This window comes from Solanum lycopersicum, chromosome 9 (assembly GCF_036512215.1).
Source record: "Solanum lycopersicum chromosome 9, SLM_r2.1".
Classification (NCBI taxonomy): domain Eukaryota; kingdom Viridiplantae; phylum Streptophyta; class Magnoliopsida; order Solanales; family Solanaceae; genus Solanum; species Solanum lycopersicum.
This window is the reverse complement of record NC_090808.1, coordinates 26,880,625-26,908,064: the sequence shown is the minus strand read 5'-3', so window position 1 is coordinate 26,908,064 and position 27,440 is coordinate 26,880,625. Positions and strand designations below refer to the sequence as shown.

The 27,440-nt window shown below is 40.5% G+C and overlaps 1 protein-coding gene across 1 annotated transcript; it reads left to right on the top strand.

Moving 5' to 3' along the window:
* Nucleotides 1-708: 708 nt before the first annotated feature.
* Nucleotides 709-26,193, top strand: LOC138338449 (uncharacterized). The gene is made up of 13 exons (XM_069289413.1): nucleotides 709-768; nucleotides 11,775-12,230; nucleotides 12,663-12,746; nucleotides 12,845-12,994; nucleotides 13,225-13,450; nucleotides 14,400-14,732; nucleotides 15,023-15,095; nucleotides 15,414-15,906; nucleotides 18,341-19,015; nucleotides 19,127-19,486; nucleotides 19,574-19,643; nucleotides 22,602-22,900; nucleotides 26,026-26,193. The coding sequence occupies exons 1-13, from the start codon at nucleotides 709-711 to the stop codon at nucleotides 26,191-26,193; spliced, it is 3,447 nt and encodes a 1,148-aa protein (XP_069145514.1).
* Nucleotides 26,194-27,440: the final 1,247 nt, after the last annotated feature.

The following is a 27,440-nucleotide window of genomic DNA, read 5'->3' as shown; positions in this document are numbered from 1 at the left end:
TATATACAAAATAGTAATCACAAAAGGTGGGTATCACCCCCCCCCCCCAAATAAAAACCTATTTGTCCTCAAATGCAAGTAGAATATCCAAAAGTCAATTAAGTCTAAAACGGAGAGGGATATAAAAAATCATGTTAACGCCGTCGCTCCATCTATTTGGGCATCAGTGCATGGTGTAGCATCTACAATACCGGAGCCACTATGAGCTTCCATGGAGGTCTCGGTCAGTGAAGTCTAGATCAGTGACTGTACAATAGTCTTCTTCAGATCTGGCAAGTCTCCATATATGCTCTCCTCTCTCACCTCAATCTGCTCTTTGTCGGTCTTTGCCTCCGGCTCATTAGTTGTTGTTCTATTCCTTTTTACATCTCTGGTGGTAGCTGGAGGAATCTCAGAAGTCTCTGGGGTATGAACATCATAGCGGTCTCCTGTAGTAAAGTGAAGTAAGTATACTTTAAATAGCCCACATCCTTCATCAAATTCTCCACTTTGTCTGTCAAAGACGTAATCTCTGAGGTCTCCCCTAATTTTCTCTCACAAGCCTCAACTCTCTCAATGAGAGTGTCAATGGAAGTCCAGAGGGGGGTAAATGCGGAAAGGATGACACTCTCGATAAACCATGGGATGGATCTCTCAAGTTGGGTTGCCTTCACATCAACTAAATGGACCAGGTGCCCCATCTTCAAAATCATACCCTTAGTGATATTAATGGGCTGGGAAGAGGAAGAGGAATATGGATCCTGTGAAGAAGAAGAAGTTGGAGCAGATGTACCTTAAGGTCCGGAGATTAAAGTAAGAAAATATGCCTCTGCAAGAATAGAATTGATATCCATGTCTGGAGATGTATATATCGAAGTTTCTCTTCTCCTATAAGCCTCCTCTTGAGTGTATTCGACATCTATACACTTGATATCTGTGGAGGAAGGGGGAGTAACCTTAATATTTCTTGATACATCCTGGGGGACTCTAGCACATTGGCACAACTCTATGATTACCATCGGAAATAAAAGTGAGGTTTGCCTTTGTTTGGCCCTTGTAAGTGTCGACGATCATTAGTAAGTAATATAATCCATCCAAGAGAGAGATTTTCAAGAATAATCATCCAAGTATAAATAAGTTCAAATTAGTCATAGCTACAAGAGATTTGCGAGTAAATACATAATAAATCAAAGGGGTGACACAAGTGTCAATGACCAAGGGGGCGAGTTGTGATACCCAAAAAATTTATAAGTAAAACTAGAGCCTAGCGTATTTATGTTTTACGTTTATGTATAAATTACAGATATCAAAAGGTCAAAGATTTGGACAAGTATAAGTATAAGGGAGTATTCAAGGAAGGCGAAGAGATTCCCCATCCTTAGATGATTCCTTGAACTAATGCCTTAGCAAATTTTGTCTAAATATATTTTTTTTCCAGAGAGGTTCAAGGAACTTAAAAGCCTTCACCACCCTCAAAAGCTTCCTTGACAAATGAATTAGTCTTTTTTAGGGTCTATACATGTGAGGGTAAGGGAAAAAATGAGGGCTCAGCGAATGGGCACCACCACCCATGGGGGTTTCTTAGCACCTGGGCAGTGCACATGTGCTAGTATGGGCCCATTGTCGTGTACTCCCTTGTTGACTTATGACTTATCTTTACAAATCTAAAGGAAATTCCAATGGTGGGTTTAAGGAAGGTACATCAATTCAAGGGCCTTAAAATCTCCCTTGGTAATTGCCTTAGTTTTATTTGGGCAATACAAGGGATGCATAAAAAGGGGTAATTTCATAATTTCCTATTTATTCCAAGTTAATGGGTATAGTCTATATTATTTTTAAATAAATATATATGTATATATGATATAAATAGAGATTTTGAACACTCCCATGGATATGACTTATCTTTAAAAAGCCAAAGGCAAAGTCTAAGGGAGTGTCCAAGGCTAGTGGACAACTTTAAAGACCTTAAATGCTTCCTTACACATTTCCTAAGTTTTTTTTTTGGCTAAATCCATATGTGCAGGGGTGTGTTTATAAATAATATTTGTAAGTTAAATTACAACATGAGTTATTATATTATTTCTAAATAACTATACATGGGATTTTATATTAATATATCCCCAAAATAAGATATGTTCACAATCATCCACTTTAAAATAAAAAGTTCATGTTTTCTCTAATATTTCTCTCTCTAGAGTTCCTCCATTGAAGAACACCAATAACTTATAGATTAGGGTTCAAGATCAAAGATTTTCACTCCAATTTCGTGGGAAAACATCAATTTAAGGTATGGAAACGTTGATTCATGGAACACTTTCCTCCATGAAGCCCCCCAACTCTAAGTTTCAAAATTGGGAAATTGTTCAAAAACAAGGGTTTTATATATAGCCATGGCTTCTTCCTAAAACGAATTTCTATAAGTTAATTGATTTATCTTATGGATGATTTGATGTTTAATGGTGATTCTTATTTTAGACTCCCCATGAACCCATGTACTTCCCCATGACCCCAATTTCATTAAATTATGATGATTTATTGATGCAATATGAATATGTAGGATCATATCTATGTTAATCTATTGAATTAATCTTTTTTATTCATAATAAAAGTAGTAATTCTAAGTGTGATTGAAAGATCTGATTTATGAACCCTAAAGGGGTATATGGCTAGGGTTGATGTATGTAGATGAAGGTTATGTATGAATTGTCGTCGATCCACTTGAAAGTAAGAAGGTGATAACTTATCTTGTATCTTATATGTGCACTATTGATCCACTTGAAAGGTGGAGATGCTTATTGGTAATATGTATTGTAGTGTTCATACAAAGTCTCTCTTCCCTATAACCCTTTGTCATATCCGGGTTTACCCCCTAGACGTAACCGGCGTCGATATCCTTTTGAAGGACTAAGACTATCCTCTTAGTTTCATGTCATTACATTCATAGGTTGAAAAATATGGAAAAAATTTAAAACTTTTATCATCTCTACTAGGAGGTTTACATAGACCTCTGCATACACATAATATATATTCATATCGAGTATACATAGACCCTTCATATAGGAAGGTTACATAGCCTTCTACTTTTATTGCGCACACACACACTCACAAACACACACAAACACATACACACACACACACTCACAAACACACACACACACACACACACACACACACATATATATATATACATATATATATATGTATATATATATATATATTCTCAACGATAGTCTCATATCATACCATCTAACGGATATCACAATATGGGCATAGCCCTTACATCAATTCAATAAGACCATGTATAGGTCATACGAAAGTTCAATATTCAAATAACAAGGGGAGAAAGGATAGAGTTAATAAGCTCATAACAAAATCCAAATCTAGAAGATGATATTGCCCTCAAAAGTTGAGAACCTACCCCACTTCAATGAAAGGAAGAATCCAAGCCTTCAACAATATCGCCTTCCAAATTCTTCAACGACCGGAACCTAAAATGTTTGGGATAAGGGAAGAAAACGGGGTTAGTACTCCACATACACTAAGTATGAGATCTTATGCACATGCACAAACACAAGCATAATATTCTAAAAGGGACTTTTTATCAAAACATGTAATTCTACCCCTTTTAGGGGCTTAATGCAAATTAAAGTAAGTCTTATTAATCAATCAAACATGCCTACTATATAAACAAGTAATACTTATCCCAACACACTTGAAACCGTGATTTACTACAACCCTAACATCAAGGAATAATATCACAAGAATGAATAAGAGTTAAACATATGATGATAAGCAAGACAACTACTGACAAGTCCTTATCAAGTCAAGAAGTGCAATGACCAAGAAAAGCCCCATAACCTTACTCAATCAAGTATCCTCAATAAGAAAACATGAACAATGTCCAACTTTACATATTATAACGCTTAGCTTGTATTCCATCATGTATTATTATTATAACCCAAGGCATATTCATAAATTAACTAATCAACATATAGTATCAACAATATGTAATGGTCATCATATATACATCATATATTGTCATAACATAAACATACATAAGAACCTACTCCTAAGACTCACTTTAAGGCTAACTAGTGCAGTGTCTAGGTAGAGTCTCATACATCTACCTAGACTAAGCTAGACCCCTTAGGTTATCCAAGTTACAGTTCAAGAACTTTAATTCATTTTACCTTTTGGGAACTTCTTGCTCTAACCGACATAGACGACATGAGCTAGTGCGGAATTCGGTGTCATAAAAACATACACCGAAAGAAGGTGAACTACTTGCCTAGGTAGTACCAAAAGATAAAACATAGAAACTATGTGGATCCACTAAATAGTATTCCTATGGGGTAACATAGTTGAAGAACTAGGACATCTAGTTGGTACCCTTTTTATGTGTCATTCATTATAGTCTCCAATATCCAAAGTAATGTACTGTTCCTACCTCCCCTTTGTAGGAAGGGACACTCCTCTATCTAGTTCACTCGGTGCTAAGCTAGACTTCCTTTTTAAAATGTCTTTATGCCTTTAATTACCATTCATAACTTAATTTAGGCCATTGGGTCTGCCCCTTGTATAATCATAATCATCAATAACTCAATAAGAATTGTATAAGTCCTTTAATCACAATTCATACAAGTGAGGTTAACACATTAGCGTTTCATAACATATTAAGGCACATTGCTAGTATTCAATGTCCTTACATCACATACGCCTTAATCAACCTCACAACATAGTCAAAAAATTTCAATCAAACATCATACCACCCTATAATCCTAGTATAAGGCATACTCCAATGTAATATCACGACTTAAGAATAATCAATCACAATTAGAAGTAAAGTAGAGATTCTAAGACATACCAAGTTTTCTCATAGTCTATCATCAAGGTCTTACCATCAACCCATAACTCAAACCAACTTGGGGAGTAACATCATCGCACGATAATAACCAATAGAATAACAAGGACAACTGCATCTCCATAACACAAGTCATCTTTAGATCACAACTTGAGACAAGGTACATAGGCTAATTTCACATTATAATTCATCACCTAAATCACATCTCAAGAAATAGCATGATAGTCCTAATTCATCTTAATTTAATCATAATAGCACCATAGGATAGTAATAAAATAAACAACCAACTAAATTGAATGATCACAATACAATATAGGTCAAGATCACTACTTAAGGTTAGAGATAGAGGATCATAATCTTCAATTAAAACCAAACCATCAACAATTACCATATACAAGTTGAACTACATGTTAATCTACTCAATATAATTCTAATAGTTCATTAAAAACTCAATCCATAACTTAACTTTAGTAATTGAATGAAACCCATAAGAAAACACAACTTTTTGAAATATATTTTGAAGTAACCCTTTGAGGAAAGAATCTCAAAGGTGAATAGAACACATACCTGAATGTTTCTCAACAATTTGATGAAGAATCCACCCTTTTTTACAGCCTCCAAACCCTAGTTCTTGCTAGCCTTCAATGGTGAGTTCATGTAGAGAGAGAAATAAGAGCGAAGGAAGAGAGTTTATTTTGAGAGTTGTCTTTAGGTTAATGATGGTTAAGCTTATTTATTATGGGGTTTGATTAAATTAATTAGTATCCCTTTAATCCCTAACTAACCCCTAAGATACTTAATTAATTAAATAAAACCATTTAAAATTTAACAGTGAAACTCGACTCTCACCGATGAGACCCTGATCGACGGTCCGTCGCTGAGTCGATGGATAACCCGCCCTCGATACTTCACTCCGTCATATCAGTCAAAAACTTTTCAGGATAGGGCTTCCTCCAATTTTTCTAAGTGTGGGATGACGGTGGCCTCGATGCCTCGTCGAGCCACTGACGCCCCGTCAATCTGCTTCCATCACGTTTAACACTATCTAGGTAAGCAAGAGCCTTCATGGATATTTCTAAGTGTGGGATGAAGGTGGACTCGATTCTCCATTGAGCCACACCCGTACCATCGTCTTTCCCGTCGATGCACACTGCCAGGCAGTGCTGCATCAAACTGCAAGGGTCTTCCTCAAAGGCCCTTAGTTGGTCCTTGGAGATTCGTACCCAGATGTTTCAATCATGAAACAACTCAAACACCCATTACATACCTTTCCACCAATTTTAGTACATTTTGGACTCCGAAAATATAGTAAAAAGGCTAAGGCACACTAACATCCCTTTGAACCAACTTTCCGAACGTTTTTGGATATTTTGGTTCTTAAACCTCCTAAATGACCTATATTCATTAAAATGGACTTATAAAGAGTGTTTAGACTTTATGACACCTATGTTAGGCTTTATAATGAATCTTGAATTTTCAAGGTGTTACACCCTTGATATGGCTATGTATGATACAATGCGAATATATATCATATACTATGATTATAGTGGTGTTATTAAGATTGAATGTATTCCTATTCTCAATGAAACACCATGAACATGATGTGAAAGGTTTACTCACACACTAATGATTCTAAGGTTGAAAAGAAATTTTCACTTAATGAGTGTATGAGCTACCATGAGACATAACCTTGATTAATAAAGAGAATAAAACTTAGCACCGAGTGGATATGAACAAAATATGGTAACATTTTACCTCAGTTAGTCTGGGTTTCTAGAAGAAGTCTCCCTATCTCATAATTATGTGTTCGCATAGGACTTAGCTAGTGGATTCATCCAGAAGCTAAAAATGTTACTTCTACCTTAGGCATGTAGGGCACCTCTTTTTTGTGTGGATTCATGACACTGGATTCCATGGATATTTCCAAGGTCTATGTCGATTAAGTCTATATCTCCCTACATGATAAGATCTATGACATGACAAGAACAAGAACATGAACTATAAAAAAGAACGTGATCTATGTGCTATGATTACTTGAATGATTATACTTAGTGTGAGTGGAGGTATGAGACTTAGCTTATGCATTTGACAACTAAGCTTTGAGATTGAAGATAGTATGTGCTATAGTGACATGATGAATATGGTTTAATGTATGCTTTACATAAACATGTATTATGAATGTTGAACACATGAATATGACCAAGGAATACGAACATGAACATGACATGCGTGTGAGGTATATATCCATGACGACTTCATGAAATTTGCTTGGTGCGAGTGGGGTATGGGATTTCACTTGAATATTGAAAAAGTAGACTTATAGAGGGGTTGTGTTATGTAGTCCCTTATGATATTAAGTATTCTTCTTTTATGAATGCATTAGATAAAGTGTTATAATTAATGTTCTACATATGGGCATGAAATGTCTCTTTCCTTAAGGTATGTATTCTGTAAATGTGCATGATGACTTTTAAACTAGAAAAAGCATTATTTCAACTAAACGTCCTTTTTTTACATATTTAAATGATTTTATGCATGTATCCATACTTACTACATATTATGTGTTAACCCCTGGTTTATTCAACATCCTAATGGGTGTAGGTTTTGGCTAGTTGACTTTCACTCTCCTTTGAAGAAGACTTGGATTACTTATCTCCAAGTAAGTGTTAATCCTCAAGTTCGAGGATGGGATATCCTATTTCTTTGTCGTATGTTGTATCTCGTATATTGAGACTTTTTTTTAATGTTAACGTCTAAGTTCTAAACTTTGCATTCCTATGTTTAGATTGTTAATGAGACAAAGTCTAGATTTCCTAGTTCTTTATTTTATGAAAAGCAAAGTTTGATTTTGATTGTAGATTTTTCAATTTTCCTCAATTATTTGTATGTCTTATGTAATGATGATGATAGAGGCTTGTATGATCCCCCTTCAGAGTAAATTACTTCATGTTACATCTAAGGGATATCTTTGGGTCGTGACAAACTTGGCCTCAAATCATAAGATTTTTGAATAATTTTATGGTTGATGTCTCATGTACCACGTCTAGTAGAGTCTTGTTCATGAGTGAGAAGAGCCACACTTAAGAATGAGAGGCTATAAGATACTTAGAAACTTTCACTTCTTTCATTGCTCATTGGTCGTGCCTCAAGAGTCTTAATTCTATAAAGTCCTTGCTTCTGATCCTCTTCTTGTAGATGGGGAATTCCTCCACAAGGCAATCAACCACTCCAAATGAGATAGATCCCCAAGATCCTTAAGGTCAGCTAGGGACTCAAGATCCTATTGATGAGGGAGCTATATATAATATAGAGATAAGGAAGACAATTCACACCTTGACTCATGTTTTAACGACTCTATTTACTAGGGATGCTAGAGTGAAAGTGAATCCCAATGCTTGCACACCCACTTCGAGGATTAGGGATTTAATAAGGATTATGTCACGGCCGGGGAGCACCCCTAGAAGTAACATGGCATACTTGACCTCTCGGAGGTCTTATACAAGCCCATCGTTATCATTCATCGCATTGTCATAGGTAAATTTAGCGGAAAATTTAAAACTTTCTTAGCACATCATATACTAGAACATCTTTTTAACTATATATAAAATATGATAATACATAGTTAGACTCTAAGTCTCTTTGCCATCATAGAGTCAACATCATTCGAGTACATTAAGGACACGAACATCATTCGAGTACATTAAGGACACGACCCTCATAACATAAAAAAATAAACTAACTATTACAAGACTTTACATAAAAGATGACATAGGGAATCCTTGAACTTAAGGATCCCTTATCCTGAGCTTGGGAATCACATATCAATCCCTTTAATTAGAGACATCCTTTAACCATCCATAACCTATATTTTCTGTAAAAAGGTAAAGAATAATGGTGTTAGTACATGAATGCACTAAGTATGGCAACCATGTAAAAACATGCATTTAAAAGGGACATTTTACTTGAAACCATGCATCATGCCATTTTGTGAAAACTTCATGAAACGCGATACAATGAGCATCATATAGTTCACATACTTCATTTAGGCATGTACAATAGTCATAATATCCCATAAAAACATACATTACATTTAAGACATATTTTTCATTACTTTACAGTAACTACCATTTCCTTACAATGACCTCTTTTTCCCTTTATAGTTAGCTTTCTTTATTAACTCTTTGACTTCCCAAGTAATCCTCTAGTGACACTCGGTGCAATGTATAGATAATGTCCCTTACACCATCCACACTTAAGTATCACCTTAATACCACAAGGTACTAATACATGCACCCTCATTATTTACCAAACATATATACATATACATAGAGGTATAACATATCATGATAGCAAAACTTCACATACAACTTAACAAAATTCATACCCCTCATATAAGACTTAACCCAAGACATCATGAGAGTCACACTATAAATAACATCATTATAAAAAATAGTCAACAATACATACTTGGATTTGACTCCATAAAGGATCATAGAACACTAGTCATAACCTCATTAGAAGCCTACTAGTGCAATGTACATGTGAAGTCTCATAACCTCACACTGATGTACCATGGTTTCATGGTACTTTTAATGCTTTTTCCTTAAGTTTAGTGTGTGTCAAAAAACGTTTTTGTATTGATTTTTATGTAAGTTTCTCCTTGTTTGCAGGAAATATGTCCAAAGATGAACGCGGAAGTTTTTGAGCGAGAAATGCATAAGAGACCACCTAAGGAGCTTATGACGGTCCATCGAGCTTGTGAAGGTCCGTAGGTGACATCGTAGTGAGGAGAGAAGCTGCTGAATGAAGATGGGAAGTATAACCTAGTGTTGGATTACGGATGTCCATGACGGACCGTCATAGCCACAACGGTCCGTCCTGCTGGTTCATCGTAATGATCAGAGAGTAGTCCTAGTACCCAAATTCCAAGAATTTAAAGTATTATGGAGAGGAGATCCTCGACCGACCTTCGTGCTTGAAACGGTCGGTCATACTTGTTCGTTCACTGTTGTAACCACGACGGTCCGTCATGAGGTCCGTCGACTCAGACACATTTTGAAAGATTTTTATTAATTAAAATCCTTCTTTTATTAGGTTTTTGTTTTTATCATAAATAGTTCAAAAAACCTCGTTTCTGGGGTTAGACATTTAGATAGTTAGACTTTTGGATAATCTTTAGTTCTCTTGTTCAAGTATTGAAGAATTAATTTCAGCAATTGTTACACTTTTTCTGGAAATGATTGTTGGTGCTTTTGTTGATTAATCAAGTGAATTTGTGGATTTTATTCTTTCTCATTAAAGTAAGTGCATGAATTCTTATATTAAATATATGAATAGTGCTAAACTCCATAACAAGGGTTGTGGGAACCATGGGTGAATAATGAGGTAAAATCTAACTAAAATAGTGATTCTAGAATAGTGTCTGTCATGTATTAATAATTCTTTCCTTTAGAAGTCTTTTTAACAGATGACCAACATTAGAAATCGTCTTATTGCTACTTGCCAGACCAAGGAGGTAGATAATAGGAAAAAAATTATCGACATAGATTTAGTGTGCACTATCTAATAGGCTAGTGTCGATTGGTACGAAGTAATAACTTAGTCAAATATCGAATACAGTGCTTAATATGAGGTAAAAGTAAGGGTTAGTATAGCAACACCCGTAGCCGGACCAAGGTGCAGAGGGAAATTTTCTAGATGCTGTACCAAGGATTTAAAGATCCATAACTTATCACTTTGCATGCAAGATACTAGGAAAGAATTTTTATAGTTAGAATTATCAATTTAGGAATATGTGGGTAACATTTAAGCACTAGTTACTTTTATTAATCGATTAAGCTCCAAGATTTGAATCTCTTAGTTGTTTACTTTAATTTAGTTAATTATTTCCATTCATTTAGAAATAAAACCCCCCTTTATCGTCTTTTGTTTTCTAGGGAAATAATTGACTAAATAATAGTAATAATAGAATAATGTTAAGTCTGAACTAGTTTCCTCGTGGGAACTATCCCAACCTCATTAGTTGGGTTCTTTACTTGATACGACCGCTTTACTTCTTATTTGAGAAGTAAGTTTGAGCGTATCAAATTTTCGCGCCGTTGCCGGGGAAAGTAGCTTTTATATTAACTTAAATTTGTTACTAAAGTTTAGTCAATATTTTCTTTATTTTACTTTTCTATTGTTTTTTATTCTTGCAGAACTAACTTCTTTGTATGCCAAATACACGAAGAGGAAGAGAACCCTTGTTTCCCTCCAACCATGAATTAGAGCGTACACTATGCAATATGAATCAAAACTTGGGTATTAACGATGATGATCCAAACCAGAACATTCAAGCTCCAGTTGATTTTCATGGTCAGTTATTACCTGATGATCCTTATGAAAAGCAACAAAGGGAACAAAATACCGCTGCACGCCCTCAAGAATACTATTGAGGTTATGATAATATTTTAGAATTGATTGGCTACTTGTCTTGCCCCCTCTACTATAAGGCCACACCTTTGTGGTAACTAGTAGTATGATGCAAATGCTCACTTCTAGAGGTTTTTTTTCCGGGCTACCTTCTGAGGACCCACATGACCATATAGGTAAGGTTAGGGCAATGTGTAAAAGTTTTGTAGGGAGTCCTAATTTGGATTTGGATGTAATAGGGCTAAGAGTATTTCCTCTCTCATTGACAAGGGAGGCTCCTATTTGGTTCACTGAGCTCCATTATAACTCAATTTTCACTTGGAACCAACTAAGGGACGTTTTCATAGCACGTTACTACCCGATCTCCTAGAAACTAAATCACAAAGACATAGTGAACAACATTGTGGCACTACCAGGAGAGTCAGTTAGCAGTTCTTGGGATAGATTCACTTAATTTTTGAGAAGTGTCCCCAATCACCGCATAGATGATGAGTCACTAAAGGAATACTTCTATTGGGGACAGGATGATAATAATAAAGTGGTATTGGATACTATAGCGGGTGGTTCTTATGGGGAGTATCCTTATGCAGAGATTGCCAAAAAGTTAGAGAAAATCTCCCTGAATAATAAAGCTTGGAGTACTAGGAAGTCGGATACTGGAAGAAATACCTTCGCAGTGCAATCCACACACAACCCAACCACAGATGAGATTCGTGAAGAGATGGCTCAGATGAAAACTAAGCTTGGGTTGGTATTAAAACATTTCACTGGAGGTGCAGAAAATGTAAATACAGTTAACTACTTGTATAAACCACCACCACCAAATGATGAATGTTATTATGAGGAGAATTCCTATAGTGTAAATGAGCAGACCAGGGGTTTCCGAACGAGTGCCCAAGGCTCAAATCAAGAGAATTGGCGCCAAGGTCAAGGAAAACAAGGTCGGATCTATGGTAACTATAACTGTGAGGGTAATTATGTACAAGATGGAAATTACAACCGCGACAACAACTTCAATAGGGGTAACTATGTTAACAGAAATGATAGGAATGGGCCCTATGTTCCTCCTAAAAATTGTGAAGTTGCTCCTAGGGATGGTGGAGGTACTATGGCGCGAGTTGAGGTTATGTTGCACAAAATGATGAGGAGGTTCTATGCTAGTGATGAGCACAATAAAGAGTTAAGGAGTGATTTAGCGGGTATTGGGCAGAAAGTCGATCCACATGCAATATCGATTAAGAAGATTGAGTTACAAATGGCCCAATTATCTACGACTGTGAACACACAACAACCGGGCACTCTTCCTAGCAACACTGTCCAAAATCTAAAAAATGATGGACACTATATGGAAATCACTACTCGCGGTAGTAAGTAAACCATTGACCCACCTATGTCGTCTAATGAGGAATAGGTGATAAAAGATAATGATAAAATGGTCGAGGTTAGTGGTGAAGTAGAAGATAACACTGGAAAAGATGCTAAAGTGCCTAAAAAGGTAACTCCTATGCCAAGAACCCCCCCCCATTTCCTCAAACATTAGTGAAAAATACTGAGGATGATAAATATAGGCGTTTTATAACAATGTTGAAACAGCTTTCTATCAATGTCCCTTTGGTAGAAGATTTAGAACAATTGCCCGGTTATGCCAACTTTAATAAAGATCTAGTTACAAAGAAAAGATCGGTCACTTTTGAGGATGATGATAGAATGCAGCATTGTAGTGCTGTTACTACAAGATCTCTGGTACAAAAGAACAAACATCCGTGTGCATTCACTTTTCCTTGAACAATCGGGTTATTATATTTTACGAAAGTATTATGTGATCTGGGGGCAAGCATAAATATCATGCCCCTCTCGATTTACAAGAAGTTGGGTTTGGATGATCCCAAGCCCACTGCGATGCGGCTACTGATGGCCGATCGAACAGTAAAAAGGCCTATAAGGATACTCCTGATGTGCTAGTAAAAGTGTAGTCATTCATATATCCGGCAGATTTTGTTTTTCTTAATTCTGAAGTCGATTTTGAAGTGCCTATTATTCTTGGGAGGCCATTACTTGCTATGGGTAGAGCCTTAGTTGATGTGAAAAAGGGGCAGATGAAATTTCGGTTGAACAATGAAGAAGTGACCTTCGACATTTGTAGTTCAATGAGGCAGAGTGGTGAGCTCCAATCGGTATCTACTATATCCTACAAAGTTGGTAAGTCATCCGAGACACAAATAGAAGATCGTCTAGGTTTAGAAGCATTAGCGGCAGTAATAATGAATTTTGATAATGATTGCATTGAAGAGTATGGGTTATTAGGCGCGGCTATTGATGTGGTGATGTTTGGTTTAAACCGAAGAAATATGAGTTAGACATGAAGAAGCGTGAGTCTCCACCTACGAAACCATCTATATAAGAGTCTCCAAAGTTAGAACTAAAAGCTCTCCCACGTCATCTCAGCTAGGAATTCTTAGGAAATGGTGACAGTTTACCAGTAATCATTTCATCAGACCTGAATGAACCACGTCTTGAGAGTTTAGTGAAAGTGCTAAAAAGGTTCAAAATAGATTTTAGGTGGACTATTTCGGACATTATTGGGATCCCTCCTAGTATTTGTTCTCATAAAATCCAACTCATGCCAGATCATAAGCCAAGTATGGAGCACCAAAGATGCTTAAATCCACCTATACAAGAGGTCATGAAGAAGGAAATCGTTAAATGGTTGGATGCCAGAGTAATATATCCGATCAATAATAGTAGTTGGGTATACCCCTGTTCAGTGTGTACCTAAGAAAGGGGGAATGACTGTGGTCCCCAATGAGAAAAATGAATTTGTTACAATGATATCGGTTACTGGATGGAGGGTGTGTATAGATTACCGTAAATTAAATACATGGAACGAAAAAGACCATTTTCCTATGCCCTTCATGGATCAGATGTTGGATAGACTTGACGAAAAAGGGTGGTACTATTTTCTTGATGGATCTTCGGGGTATAAATTAAATTTCTATTGCACCAGAAAATCAAGAGAAAACCACCTTTACTTGTCCATATGGGACCTTTGCGTTCAAGCGAATGCCGTTTGGGTTTTGCAATGCACCCGCCATATTTCAGAGATGTATGATGTTGATATTCTCCGACAATGTGTAATATACTATTGAAGGTTTTATGGATGATTTTTCTGTAGTTGGTGAATCATTCAAGCGGTGTTTGAGCCATTTATCTGAGGTCCTTAAAAGATGTGAAGACTGTAATTTAGTACTAAATTGGGGAAAATGCCACTTCATTGTGAAAGAAGATACTGTTTTGGGTCATCACATTTCAGAAAAGGGCATAGAGGTTGATCGAGATAAAGTCGAGGAAATAGAGAGATTTCCCCCACCTATCTCTTTAAAAGGTGTGAGAAGCTTTCTTGGGCATGCAGGTTTTTACCGGAGATTCATCAAAGATTTTTCAAAAATTGTGCATCCTTTGTGCAAACTGCTGGAGAAAGATTGTAAATTTATTTTGATGAATCCTGTCTTAAAGCATTCAGCGATCTAAAATAAAAACTATTGTCTACACCTATCATTATTTCTATGGATTGGAACATTCCATTTGAGGTGATGTGCGATGCTAGTGGGGTTTCTCTTGGTGTGGTATTGGTACAAAGAAGGAACAAAATCCTTCACCCCATTTACTATGCTAATAAAGCCCTAAATGAAGCCCAGAAGAACTACATAGTGACTGAGCAAGAACTCCTTGCAATAGTCTTTGCTTTTGAAAAATTTCACTCCTATTTGCTAGTTACTAGAGTTATAGTGCATACTGACCCTTCGGCATTGAGATATTTGATGGCAAAGAAGGATGAAAAACCGAGGTTGATTCGTTGGGTATTACTGCTACCAGATTTTGACTTTGAGGTGAGGGATAGAAAAGGGACCAAAAATGAATTGCAGATCACTTGTCCTGCCTAGAAGATGAAGCTATGAGAGAATAAGGGGATAAAGACTTATATTGATGATACTTTCCCTGACTAGCATGTATTAGCTGCCTCACAAGACTTGATTCCATGGTTCGCAGATTTTATGAACTATCTGGCTAGCGATATTGTTCCATCTGACTTTTCCTTTCATCAAATAAAAAAGTTCATGTATGATGTGAAGAAGTTCTTTTGGGATGAACCATAATTATATAGGAGCTGTGCCCATGGGCTTATTCGGCGTTGTGTCCCAGAAGTTGAGATGTTGAGAGTTTTAGAGGCATGCGATTCCTCACCCGTTGGTGGACATCATAGTGGTACCCCAACCACTCATAAGATATTACAATGTGGTTACTATTGGCCAACTCTTCATCAAGATGCTCATGAGTTTGCTAAATCATGTGATAGATGCGAAAGAGATTGCGGCATTTCAAGAAAGCAAGAGCTCCCTCCAAGCCCCATTCATGTGATTGAGTTATTTGTTTTTTGGGGTATTGACTTTGTGGGTCCTTTTGTGAGTTCTCATGGAATGAAGTATATTTTAGTAGCGGTTGATTATGTATCTAAGTGGGTGGAAGCTATCGCCCTTGCAAACAATGAAGGGAAGAGTGTCACTGCGTTCTTCAAAAAGAATATATTCTCTCGATTTGGTACCCCAAGGGCAATTATTAGTGATGGGGGATCCCACTTTTGCAACAATTTGTTCAAGGTATTATTGGAGAAATATGGGGTTCGCCATAATGTCGACACTCCTTACTTTCCTCAAACTTGTGGGCAAGTTGAAGTGTCAAATAGGGATATCAAACAGATATTGTAAAAAAATGTGAATGCTAGTAGAACGGATTGGTCAAGGAGGCTTGATAATGCTCTTTGGCCTACCGGACAGCGTATAAGACTCTCATAGGTATGTCCCCATACCAACTTGTATACGGGAAAGCTTGTCATCTTTCGGTGGAATTCGAGCATAAAGCCATGTGGGCTATGAAGAAGTTGAAAATGGATTGGAACAATGCTGCAGAACAACGATTAACTAGGTTGAATGAACTCGATGAATTTCACCTTAAAGCTTATGAAAGCTCACCCCTCTACGAAGAAAAGATGAAGAAGTACCATGACCTAAAAATTGAAAAATGAGAGTTTATGGTTGGGGATTTGGTGCTTTTATACAATTCTAGGTTGCGCTTATTTCCGGGCAAGCTCAAGTCCAAATGGACTGTCCCTTACTTGATTACCCAACTATTCCCTCATGGACTAGTTGAGTTGGAAACCAAGAAGGGTGTGCGGTTTAAGTTTAATGGACAACGAATAAAAATCTATTTCGGGCATGATGAATCGGCGAATGAAGTAATTGAGGCATACCATCTGGCTGAAGTCTGAGTAATCAAGTGTCTTTAGTCGTGCCACGACGTTAAATCAGGCGCTGGTTGGGAGGAAACCCAATACATATAGTTTTATTTCTAGTAATGGTAGCATTTTCTACTAATGGGTTTTAAATTTGCAGGTAGCACATCACCAGGAAATTATGCAGAAAATCACTCCGCAACATTCACTGACGGATACATCAACCGACCGTCACACTTGCGATGGACCGTCGCATGAATCCGTCGTGCCAGTTAAATTTTTCATGTATTTTAAAAATTAGGGAATCTGTAACGGAACCCAGGACGGACCATCGCATCTGAGATGGACCGTCATCGGGGACTCATGGCGTCATTAACCAACAACCCGACATAACTCGGCTGGAGAATTTTTTTTTAAAAATCAACATCTAAACCCCCCCCCCCCTTCATTTCAACCATTTCTTTCCCTCTTTATCCCATTCCCTCCCTTTCAAACTTCCTACCTTTCTCATCCTCTTCTCTATCAACTGATCCATATCACTTCCCCAAATCCCTAAATCTCAAAATCTCTTTTCTACTGGTCGGAGTCTGCTGCTGTGGTTCTGCTCATTATAACCAAGTGCCTCACTTGCTTGTTTTTTCTCCTCTTCTCAGGTTTGTGTCTCTGATCTCTACCCATTTACATTGCATTTCTGTTTTTCAATTACTATTAGCCTATTTCTTTTTGGTTTGGCTTTGTTCTTTGATCCAATTTTGTCTAACCTAGGTTGAGAGTCCCTCGAATTGCCTTGTTAAAACTAGAGAAATTGGTGTTTTAGCATTGCTAGTTTGCTAGGTATTTGGGTTAGAAACTTGTAGGTTAACATCAAGTATTCCGTTTAGGTCACAAAGGATGATTGTGGCATCCGGAGTTCTTTCACTGAATGACAGAATAGGACTCCGACGACGGACCATCATAGGGTCTGTTCCAACACCCCACTATTCATTTTCTCTAACTTTCCACCAATGGACACATGCAACGGACTGTCGTTCCCATGACAAGTCGTCTTGCACAACCGTTCTAGTTGTCAGAGACCCTATTCCTAAGAATCTCCAACTTTTTCTAAGTGTCCTCACACGACATCTTCAACGGACCGTCATTAACATGACGGTCCATCCTGCACAACCGTCATGGTTGTTAGAGACCCTTGTCCTAACGGTCTCCATTTTTTTCTAAGTGTCAACTGACGGACATCTATGACGGAGCGTCGTACCCTCGACGGTCCTTCCTGCATATCTGTCATGACGGTCAGAGACCCTAGTCCTAAGGGTCTCCAACTTTTTCTAAGTGTCCTCTGACGGACATCTACAACGGACCGTCATTACCACAACGGTATGTCCTGCACAACCGTCATGACAGTCAGAGACCCTTGTCCTAAGGGTCTCTATTTTTTTCTAAGGATCCACTAACGAACATCTACGACGGAGTATCATACCCTTGATGGTGTGTCCTGCACAACCGTCATGACGGTCAGAGACCCCTCTCCTAAGGGTCTCCATACTTTTTCTAAGTGCCCCATAACTGACATCGATGACGGACCGTCATTATCATGACGGTCTATCCTTCTTATCCATCATAACTGCCAGAGACTTTCCTTCAGGAGTCTCCAAATAAACATCGTTGAGTAAGACCTGACGGACCCCGTGACGTTCTGTCATACTCACGACAAGCCGTCACCTGCTCCGTCATGTTTCGTTGCTACTACAGAGATGTCATTACATCTTTGCTCTTATGTGTATTTTGTCTTGTTTTTTCTTGTCTAGTTTGCTCCTTCTAGTACTAATAATGATGCTTTACAGGTACTATCTCTAGTGGCACCAAAACAAGATCGAGTTTACACATGTGGGCGTTCAAAGTCTGTCGCCCCGTCTTCCCGACTGGTTATAGGCTCTGATGATGAGCATGATCCCAAGTACGTGCCCCCATACACTACCACTCCAGCACGAGTTGCACATACAACCAGAGCTACACCAAAGAAGGTGGCCTCTGGCGTAGTCACTGCCTCCCAGTCTGATGAGAAGCGCACACTTACTGGCACACCTTCTAGGTCAGCTACACAAGAAGAAGGAGCATCTGGTTCCTTAGGAGTTCTGTGGTCGGAGGAAGCCTCCATGTCCGCAGAAGTCTCTGCACCCGCCACGGCTACACAGTCTGCCTCGTCTGATGAAGCTGATAGTCCTGATTCCATTTTAGTCTCACTGACAGGAGTTCCCGCCCCGCTTGCCGACCAGCCCAACCGATGGTGTGTCGACGGGCAATACCAAGTGTATTCAGATGCCAAGTTTCTGAATGATAAAGGCGTCATGACACGGACCCTTACACTGGACAGTTGGGTCCATACAGGAATTCTCCCCACCATGCCAGATTTCCACACTCTCTTCACCAGACACCGGCTAGAGTGGGCAGCTGGTTCTTTGGGAAGCTATAGTGAAGAGTTGGTCCGAGAGTTTTACTCCTCTTATGTGTCTACTCTCCTATCACAGATAGATAGGCGGGCTTCCCCCGCCAAATAGGCCCCACTTGAGCACGTCAGAGTACACGGCATACAGGTTAACATCTCCCTGCCAGCCCATCTGCCGATATCTATATGGAGAGGATATTGTACCACCAAAACCCTTCTCACCACTGAGTTTGACTACCGGTGGCAAATTGTTAAAGATGGTCGATTCTTGCGTGAGCCATCACTTAGAGAGACCACCAAGAGGTGGATGGACCTGCACTTGTCTATTTATGGAGAGGTTGTTGACTGGATAATGGAGTCGAATGGAGCCATCAGGAAGGCTAACATGACCTTCAAGGCTATGTTTTTATGGTTGATTGTCCACCACCGCCTCTCCCCCACGGTTGCAGATAATATAGTTACATGGGATCACGTAGTTCTGATGGCAGTGATATACCGTGGTTTCACGGTATAATTAATACTTTTTCCTTAAGTTTAATGTGTCATAAAGCCTTTTTTGTGCTAATTTTGATATAAGTTTCTCTTTGTTTTGCAGGAAATCTGTCCAGAGCTCAAAGCGGATATTTTGAGCAAAAAAATGCAGAAGAGACCACCTACGCCCGTAGGTGGCAGCGTAGTGCAACTGCTGAAGAAAGATGGGGAAGTCTGACCAAGTGTGGGATTACGAAGCTTGTGACGGTCCGTCATGGCTACGACGGTCCGTCCTGCAGGTTCGTCGTGAAGATCAGAGAAGTGATCCAGTACCCAGATTTCAAGAGTTGAAGTATTTTAAAACGAAGACCCTCGACAGACCATTGTGCCTATGACGGTCCGTCACACTTGCCGTCCAAAGGAATGAAGAAAGCAGCACAAGAAATTGCACCAAGTATGGGACGACGGAGTCCACGACGGTCTGTCGCGTGGTCCGTCGACCCAGCCGCGTTTTGGCAGATTTCCAGTATTTAGAATCCTTGTTTAATTAGGTTTTTATTTTTTATAAATAGTTCAAAAAACCGCGTTTTTAGGTTAGACTCGGGGAGATTAGACATCATATTATTAGACTTCGTGTATTAGTGTTTGATTTTTTGGAGATTCTTACAAGTTATTTTGGTGATTAATCAATTAAATTTTCGGACTTTATTCTTTCTCATTGAAGTAAGTACATGAATTCTTATTTAACATATTTGAATATTGTGTTTATGGCCATGAGTAACTAAACTCCATAACTAGGGTTGTGGGAACCATAGGCAAATAATGAGATAAACCCTAGCTAAATAACAATTCTAGAAAAGTGTCTTGCATGTATTAATAATTCTTTCGCTTAGAAGTCTTTTTAACGGATGATCAACGTTAGAACTCGTCTTAATGGTACTTGCCGGACCAAGGAGGTAGATAATAGGAAAAGAATTATTAACACAGATTTAGTGTATACTATCTAATAGGCTAGTATTGATTAGTACGAGGTAATAACTTAGTCAAATATCGAATACGATGCTTAATATGAGGTAAAGATAAGGGTTAGGAAAGCAACACACGTAGCCGGACCAAGGTGCGGAGTAAGATTTTCTAGATGCCGGACCAAGCATTTACAAAATACATAACTTATTACTTTGCATGCAAGATACTAGGAAAGAATTGTTATAGTTAGAATTATCAAGTTATGAACCTGTGGGGAACATGTAAACCCTAGTTACTTTGATTAATTGATTAAAACCCAAAATTAAAAGCTGTTAAGTGTCTCTTTCAAGTTCTTTGTTTAGTTTCACTTATTTAGAGATAGAACCCCCATTTTTATGTTTTTACTTTCTAAGGAAGTCATCAACCGAACAATAGTAATAACAAGTTGAAGTTAAGTCTAGACTATTTACCTCTTGGGAACGATCCCAACCTCACTACTTGAGTTATTTACTTGACGCGACCGCTTTACTTCTCATTTGAGAAGTAAGTTTGAGCGTATCAAATTTTGGCGCCACTGCCGGGGAATTTAGCTTTTAGATTAACTTGAACTTATGACTAAAGTTTAGTTGATATTTTCTTGATTTTACTTTGTTTTATTGTTTTTGATTTGTTTTCAGAACTATCCTCCTTGTATGCCAAATACACGGAGAGGAAGAGAACCCTTGTTTCCCTACGATCACGAGCTAGAGCGTACACTGCGCAATATGAATCGAAACTTGGGAATAAATGATGAGGATCCAAACCAGAACATCCTAGATCCAGTGGATGTTCATGGTCAGATGTTACCCGACGCTCCGGGTGAACATCAGCAGAGGGGACAAAATCCCGTTCCACGGCCCCAAGCATACTACAGAGGGTATGATAACATAGCAGACTCGGATGAGCCACTTGTCTTGCCCCCTCTACCCACAGGCCACACTTTTGTGGTAACTAGTAGCTTGATGCAAATGCTCACTTCCAGAGGTTTGTTTTCAGGGCTATCTTCTGAGGATCCACATGCCCATATAGCTAAGGTAAGGGCAGTGTGTAAAAGTTGTGTGGGGAGGCCTGATTTGGATCTAGATGTAATAGGTCTCAGATTGTTTCCTCTCTCACTGACGGGAGAGGCTGCTATGTGGTTTACTGAGCTCCCATACAACTCCATTTTCACTTGGAACCAACTAAGGGATGTCTTCTTAGCACACTACTATCCGGTCTCCAAGAAATTAAACCACAAAGACAGGGTGAATAACTTTGTGGACCTACAAGGAGAGTCAGTTAGTAGTTCTTGGGATAGATTCACCTCATTCTTGAGAAGTGTCCCAAATCACCGTATTGATGATGAGTCACTGAAGGAATACTTCTATTGGGGACAGGATGATAACAATAAAGCGGTGTTGGACACTATAGCAGGTGGATCTTATGGTGAATGCCCTTATGCTAAGATTGCTGAGAAATTAGTGAAAATATCCCCTAACAACAAAGCTTGGAGTACTAGGAAGTCCGATACAGGGAGAAACACCTTCGCAGTGCAGTCCACTCACAACCCAGCCACAGATGATATTCGTGAAGAAATGGCTCAGATGAGAACTGAGCTTGGGTTGGTACTAAAACATGTCACTGGGGTGCAAAAAATATTAATGCAGTCAACTACTTGGCTAAACCACCACCTCCAAACGATGAGTGCTATTATGCGGAGGATACTTATGCAGTAAATGAACAGACGGGGGGTTTCCGACCAAGCGCCCAAGGCTCGCATCAGGATAATTGGCGCCAAAGTCAAGGGAACCTAGGTCTAAACTATGGTAACTACAACCGTGAGGGTCATTATGTCCGAGATGGAAACTACAACCGCGACAACAACTTTAACAGGGGTAACTATGCTAATAGAAACGACAGGAATGGGACCTATGTCCCTCCTCAAAATCGTGAAGTTACTCCAAGGGATGGTGGAGATAGTATGGCGCGAGTTGAGGATTTGTTGCACAAAATGATGAGGAGGTTCGACACTAGTGATGAACACATTAAAGAGCTGAGGTGTGATTTAGCTAGTATTGGGAAAAAAGTTGATACACATGCAATTTCGATTAAACAGATCGAATTGCAAGTGGCCTAATTATCTACGACAGTGAACACATGACAACCAGGCACTCTTCCTAGCAACACTGTCCAAAATCCAAAGAATGATGCGCACTGCATGGCAATCACTACACGGGGTGGTAGACAAACCATTGACCCACCTATGCCATCTACTGAGGAAAATGTGGTAAAGGGTAGTAGTGAAGCAAAGGGAAGTAATGGAAAAGACGCAGAAGTACCTATCAAGGTAATCCCCATGCCTAGGCCACCACCACCCTTCCCTCAGAGATTAGTGAAAAAGACTGAGGATGGTAAATATCGGCGCTTCATAACACTGTTGAAGCAGCTCTCTATCAATATCCCTTTGGTAGAAGCTCTAGAACAAATGCTCGGTTATGCCAAATTTATGAAAGATTTGGTCACCAAGAAAAGATCGGTCACGTTTGAGGATGATGATAGATTGCAGCATTGTAGTGCTATCGCTACAAGATCCCTAGTACAAAAGAAAGAAGATCCGGGTGCGTTCACTATTCCTTGTACAGTTGGGTCATTACATTTTGCGAAAGCATTATGTGATCTGGGGGCAAGCATAAATCTAATGCCCCTCTCAATTTACAAGAAGTTGGGTTTGGGGGATCCAAAACCCACTGCGATGCGGCTACTGATGGCCGATCGGACAGTGAAAAAGCCCATAGGGATACTCCATGATGTGCTAGTAAAAGTGGAGTCATTCATCTTTCCAGTAGATTTTGTTATTCTTGATTGCGAAGTCGATTTTGAGGTGCCCATTATTCTTGGGAGACCATTCCTTGCTACAGGTGAGCCTTTGTTGATATGGAGAAGGGACAGATGACATTTCGGTTGAATAATGAAGAAGCAACCTTCAACATTTGTAGGACCATGAGGCAGAGTGGTGAGCTCAAATCGGTATCTCCCATATCCCACAAAGAAAACATGAAGAAGGGGACTGAACAGAAAATTGCAAAACAAGAGTTTAGGGTTGGGGATTTGGTGCTTGTAGACAGTTCTGGGGTGCCTTGTCTTCCGGGCAAGCTCAAGTCAAAATGGACTGGCCCTTACTTGATTACCCAAGTATTCCCTCATGGGGCAGTTGAGTTACAAGCCAAGGAGGGAGTGGGGTTTAAGAGGAATAGAGATAGAATAAAACTCTATTTTGGGCATAAAGCATCGGGGAATAAAGTGACAGAGGCATACCATCTTGATGAAGTCTGAGTAATCGAGTGTCCCCAGTCGTGCCGCGACATTAAATTAGGCGCTTGTTGGGAGGCAACCCAATACTTATCATCTTTTTAATAATGGTAGCATTTTTCTATTAATGGATTTTAAATTTGCAGGCACATCACCAGGAAATTCTGCAGAAAACTACTCCGCAGCAGCCACTGACGGATACATCGATGGACCGTTGCGCATGCAACGGACCGTCGTATGCATCCATCACACCAGGTACGTTTTTCTGTCATTTTGAAATTAGGGCACACACGACGGAACCTACGACGGGTCATCACAACTGCGACGGACCGTCGTCAGGGAACCGTCGCTTGATTAATGAATTCTACCAGACCCGACCCGGCTGGACCCTTTTTAAAATCTAACCGTTTATACTCCCCACCACTCCATATTTCACCCCATTACTTCCTTATTCCTCTCATCTCCCCTCTCTTTTCAACTTCCACATTTCCCCCCACTGATCATTGCCCCCAAAATCCTCCTAAGCCTTATAATTATCATATACTAGTCGGTGCTGCTGCTGTAGGTGTCTACCTTGCCAACTGAATCATTCTCCATTTGTTTTTTTCTCCATTTCCAAGGTATGTGTCTCTAATTTTTATACTCATTTATCTTGAATTTTGGTTTAGTAGTTAGTATTAGCTTAGTTCTTAGTCGCATATTATTTCCTTTATATGATTATGTCTAAACCTAGGCTCAAAATGTTCGAATTTGCCATGTTGATAACCCTAGGCATAGGTGATTTTGCATTGGTAGCTTCCTAGGTAGTTGGGATAGACACATATAGGTCCACAACACTACAAGACCATGTGGGTTCATCGGGGATGCATAGGGTACCCCCAGTTCTATCACTGCTACTCAGAACGAGACCCCGATGATGGACCGTCGCACACACGGTGGACCATCGTAGGGTCCATTCCAAAAGCCCTAGCACCCTGTCCTAACGACCCATGTGACGGACCGTTGTCTTCACGACGGTCCGCCCTGCACAACCGTTCTGGTTGTCAGAGACCCTGTTTATAAGGGTCTCTCAAAATTTTTCAAAGTGTCCTACGACGAACCGTCATACCCACGACGATCCGTCCTGCACGACCGTCATGATGGTCAGAGACCCCTCTGCTAAGGGTCTCCCAACATTTTCTAAATGTCCTACGACGGATACTTACGACGGGCTGTCGTACCCATGACGATCCGTCCTGCACGACCGTCATGATGGTCAGAGACCCCTCTGATAAGGGTCTCCCAACATTTTCTAAGTGTCCTATGATGGACTCTTACGACAGACCGTCGTACCAATGACGGACTGTCGTACCAACGACGGTCCGTCCTGCTCGACCGTCATGATGGTCAGAGACCCCTCCTTCAGGATTCTTTATATATACATAGACTAAGTACAACACGACAGACCTCATGACGGTCCGTCATAGCCACGACGAGCCGTCATCTGGCCCGTCATGTGATACAGTTTCAATATCACTAACACACTATTTTCAATGTTTTATGTCGTATGGGCTGCCTGTCTTGTTTGCCACTACTCATACTAATATTGATCCTTTACAGGTACTATCTACTATGGCACCCAAGCAAGACTGAACCTACGCACGCGGGCGATCAAAGTCTGTTGCCCCGTCTGCACGCTTGATCATCGTCTCTGATGATGAGCGGGACCCTGAATATGTACCCCCTGGCACTTCCGCACCTTCCCGTGCTGCACGTGCGCTCAGAGCCACACCCAAGACGGTGGCGTCCGGTGTAGTCACTGCCTCCCAGTCTGATGAGGAGCGCACACTGACCGTCACACCCTCTGGGTCAACCACAAATGAGGAAGGAGCGTCTGGCTCCTTAGGAATATCAAGGTACGAGGAAGCTTCAGGCTCTGATGAGGTTCCCGCACCCGCCACTGCTGCAGCGTCGGCCTCGTCTAATGAGGCTGACAGTTCAGACTCTACATCCGGTGCACCAGCCCAGGTCCCCACCCCAGCCTCTGACCAGCCAAACCGGTGGTGTGTCAAAGGCCAGTTTCAAGTTTACTCCAATGCAAAATTCCTGACTGATAAAGGAGTAATGACTCGGACACTCACCTTGGAGCGGAGGGTACTTATAGGGAGTCTCCCATCGATGCCGGAGATCCACAACCTCTTCACCAGGCATCGCTTAGAGTGGACAGCCCGTCCGTTGGGACGATACAGCGAGGAAATGGTCCGAGAGTTCTACGTATCCTATGTAGCGACTCTCCGATCACAGATCGATAGGCGGGCTGCTCCCGCTAAACACGCCCCACTAGAGCAGGTTCAAGTCCGAGGCGTGCAGGTTGACATTTCCCTGCCAGCCATCCGCCAGTTCCTATACGGCGAGAGTGCAGAGCTACGCGGACCACCATTACTGCTGAGTTTGACTACCGCTGGCAGATAGTAAAGGATGGACAGTTGTTGCGAGCCAGCACTGAGAGAGACCACCAAGAGGTGGATGGCCCAGCAACTTTCAGTACATAGAGAGGGTGCCGATTACGTCACTGAGCTGAAAGGGGCCATCAAGAAGGACAACCTCACGTTTGTCATGAAGTTCTTGTGGCTGCTCATCCGTCACTGCCTTTCCCCCACAGTTGCTGATAACATCGTCACCAGGGATCGAGCAGTGTTGATGGCGGCGATGATAGCCGGATTCGAGGTAGACTTCGCATGTCTTCTCCAGGCAGTCATGCACGAGAGGTCATTCAAGGTCACTACTACCTACCCCTTCCCGTGTATGATATTTGCCCTTTGCAGGTCCGCAGGTGTGCCCATATGGCACATAGATCAATTGAAGACCCCGCAGGTCACCGTTGACGTCGGCATCATTAAAGACGAGGCCAATGAGTTGGCCCCACATAGAGGGCCCCGTCCAGATCTGCCACCACTTGCTGATGATCTTGCGGATACGGTAGACCAGGCCCACGCAGCTACACAGGCATCCACTGACACTACCCCGGTCGAGTCTATCCCGGGTAGTAGCCCAGCCCCGAGCTCCTCTCGCACAGCCCCTTTACCGTTACAGGTCCCACTTGCTAGGGTCCAAAATCTGGAGGCACAAATGTCCACGCTTCTGCATCATATCTATCCACGGATGGAGAAGTCGATTACTGAGTCTGAAGCGCGTCTAGAGAGGAAGATGCAGCAGTTTACCGAGCGGAAGATTGCTGAGGTTAACCAGCGCCTAGATGCCTTTGAGTAGAGAGTGTTAGCTCAACCATCCCCTCCGGTAGATATGTCGACTCTTTGGACTGCAGTCGACAGTCTTCGTGCCGACATCGAAAAGATACTAGAGGCGAGGGTGCCAGATTCTGAGGCCCCTTCTGTCAAGCCTGCTGAGGACACAGTATTGGCGGCCCTATTTACTACTGAAATTCCACGACCTCCCCCTCGAGAGATTGCCAAGAGGCATAGGGGTCCAGCAGAGGATGAGGCGCGAGTAAGGAAGAAGGAGCACCGAGAGATGGAGGCTGCAAGGAGAGCCTCACTTGCTGAGGCGGAGGCACACCAAATCAGAGCATCGCAGATAGCGGCTGGGGCATCTAGCTCCCGCACTGTAGAAACAGCAGGAGGCACTACTGATGGTGCGGGTGTTGCTGAGGACACCACTGAGGGTGTCCAGATTACAGAGGATGTGGGTTCCGGGGAACC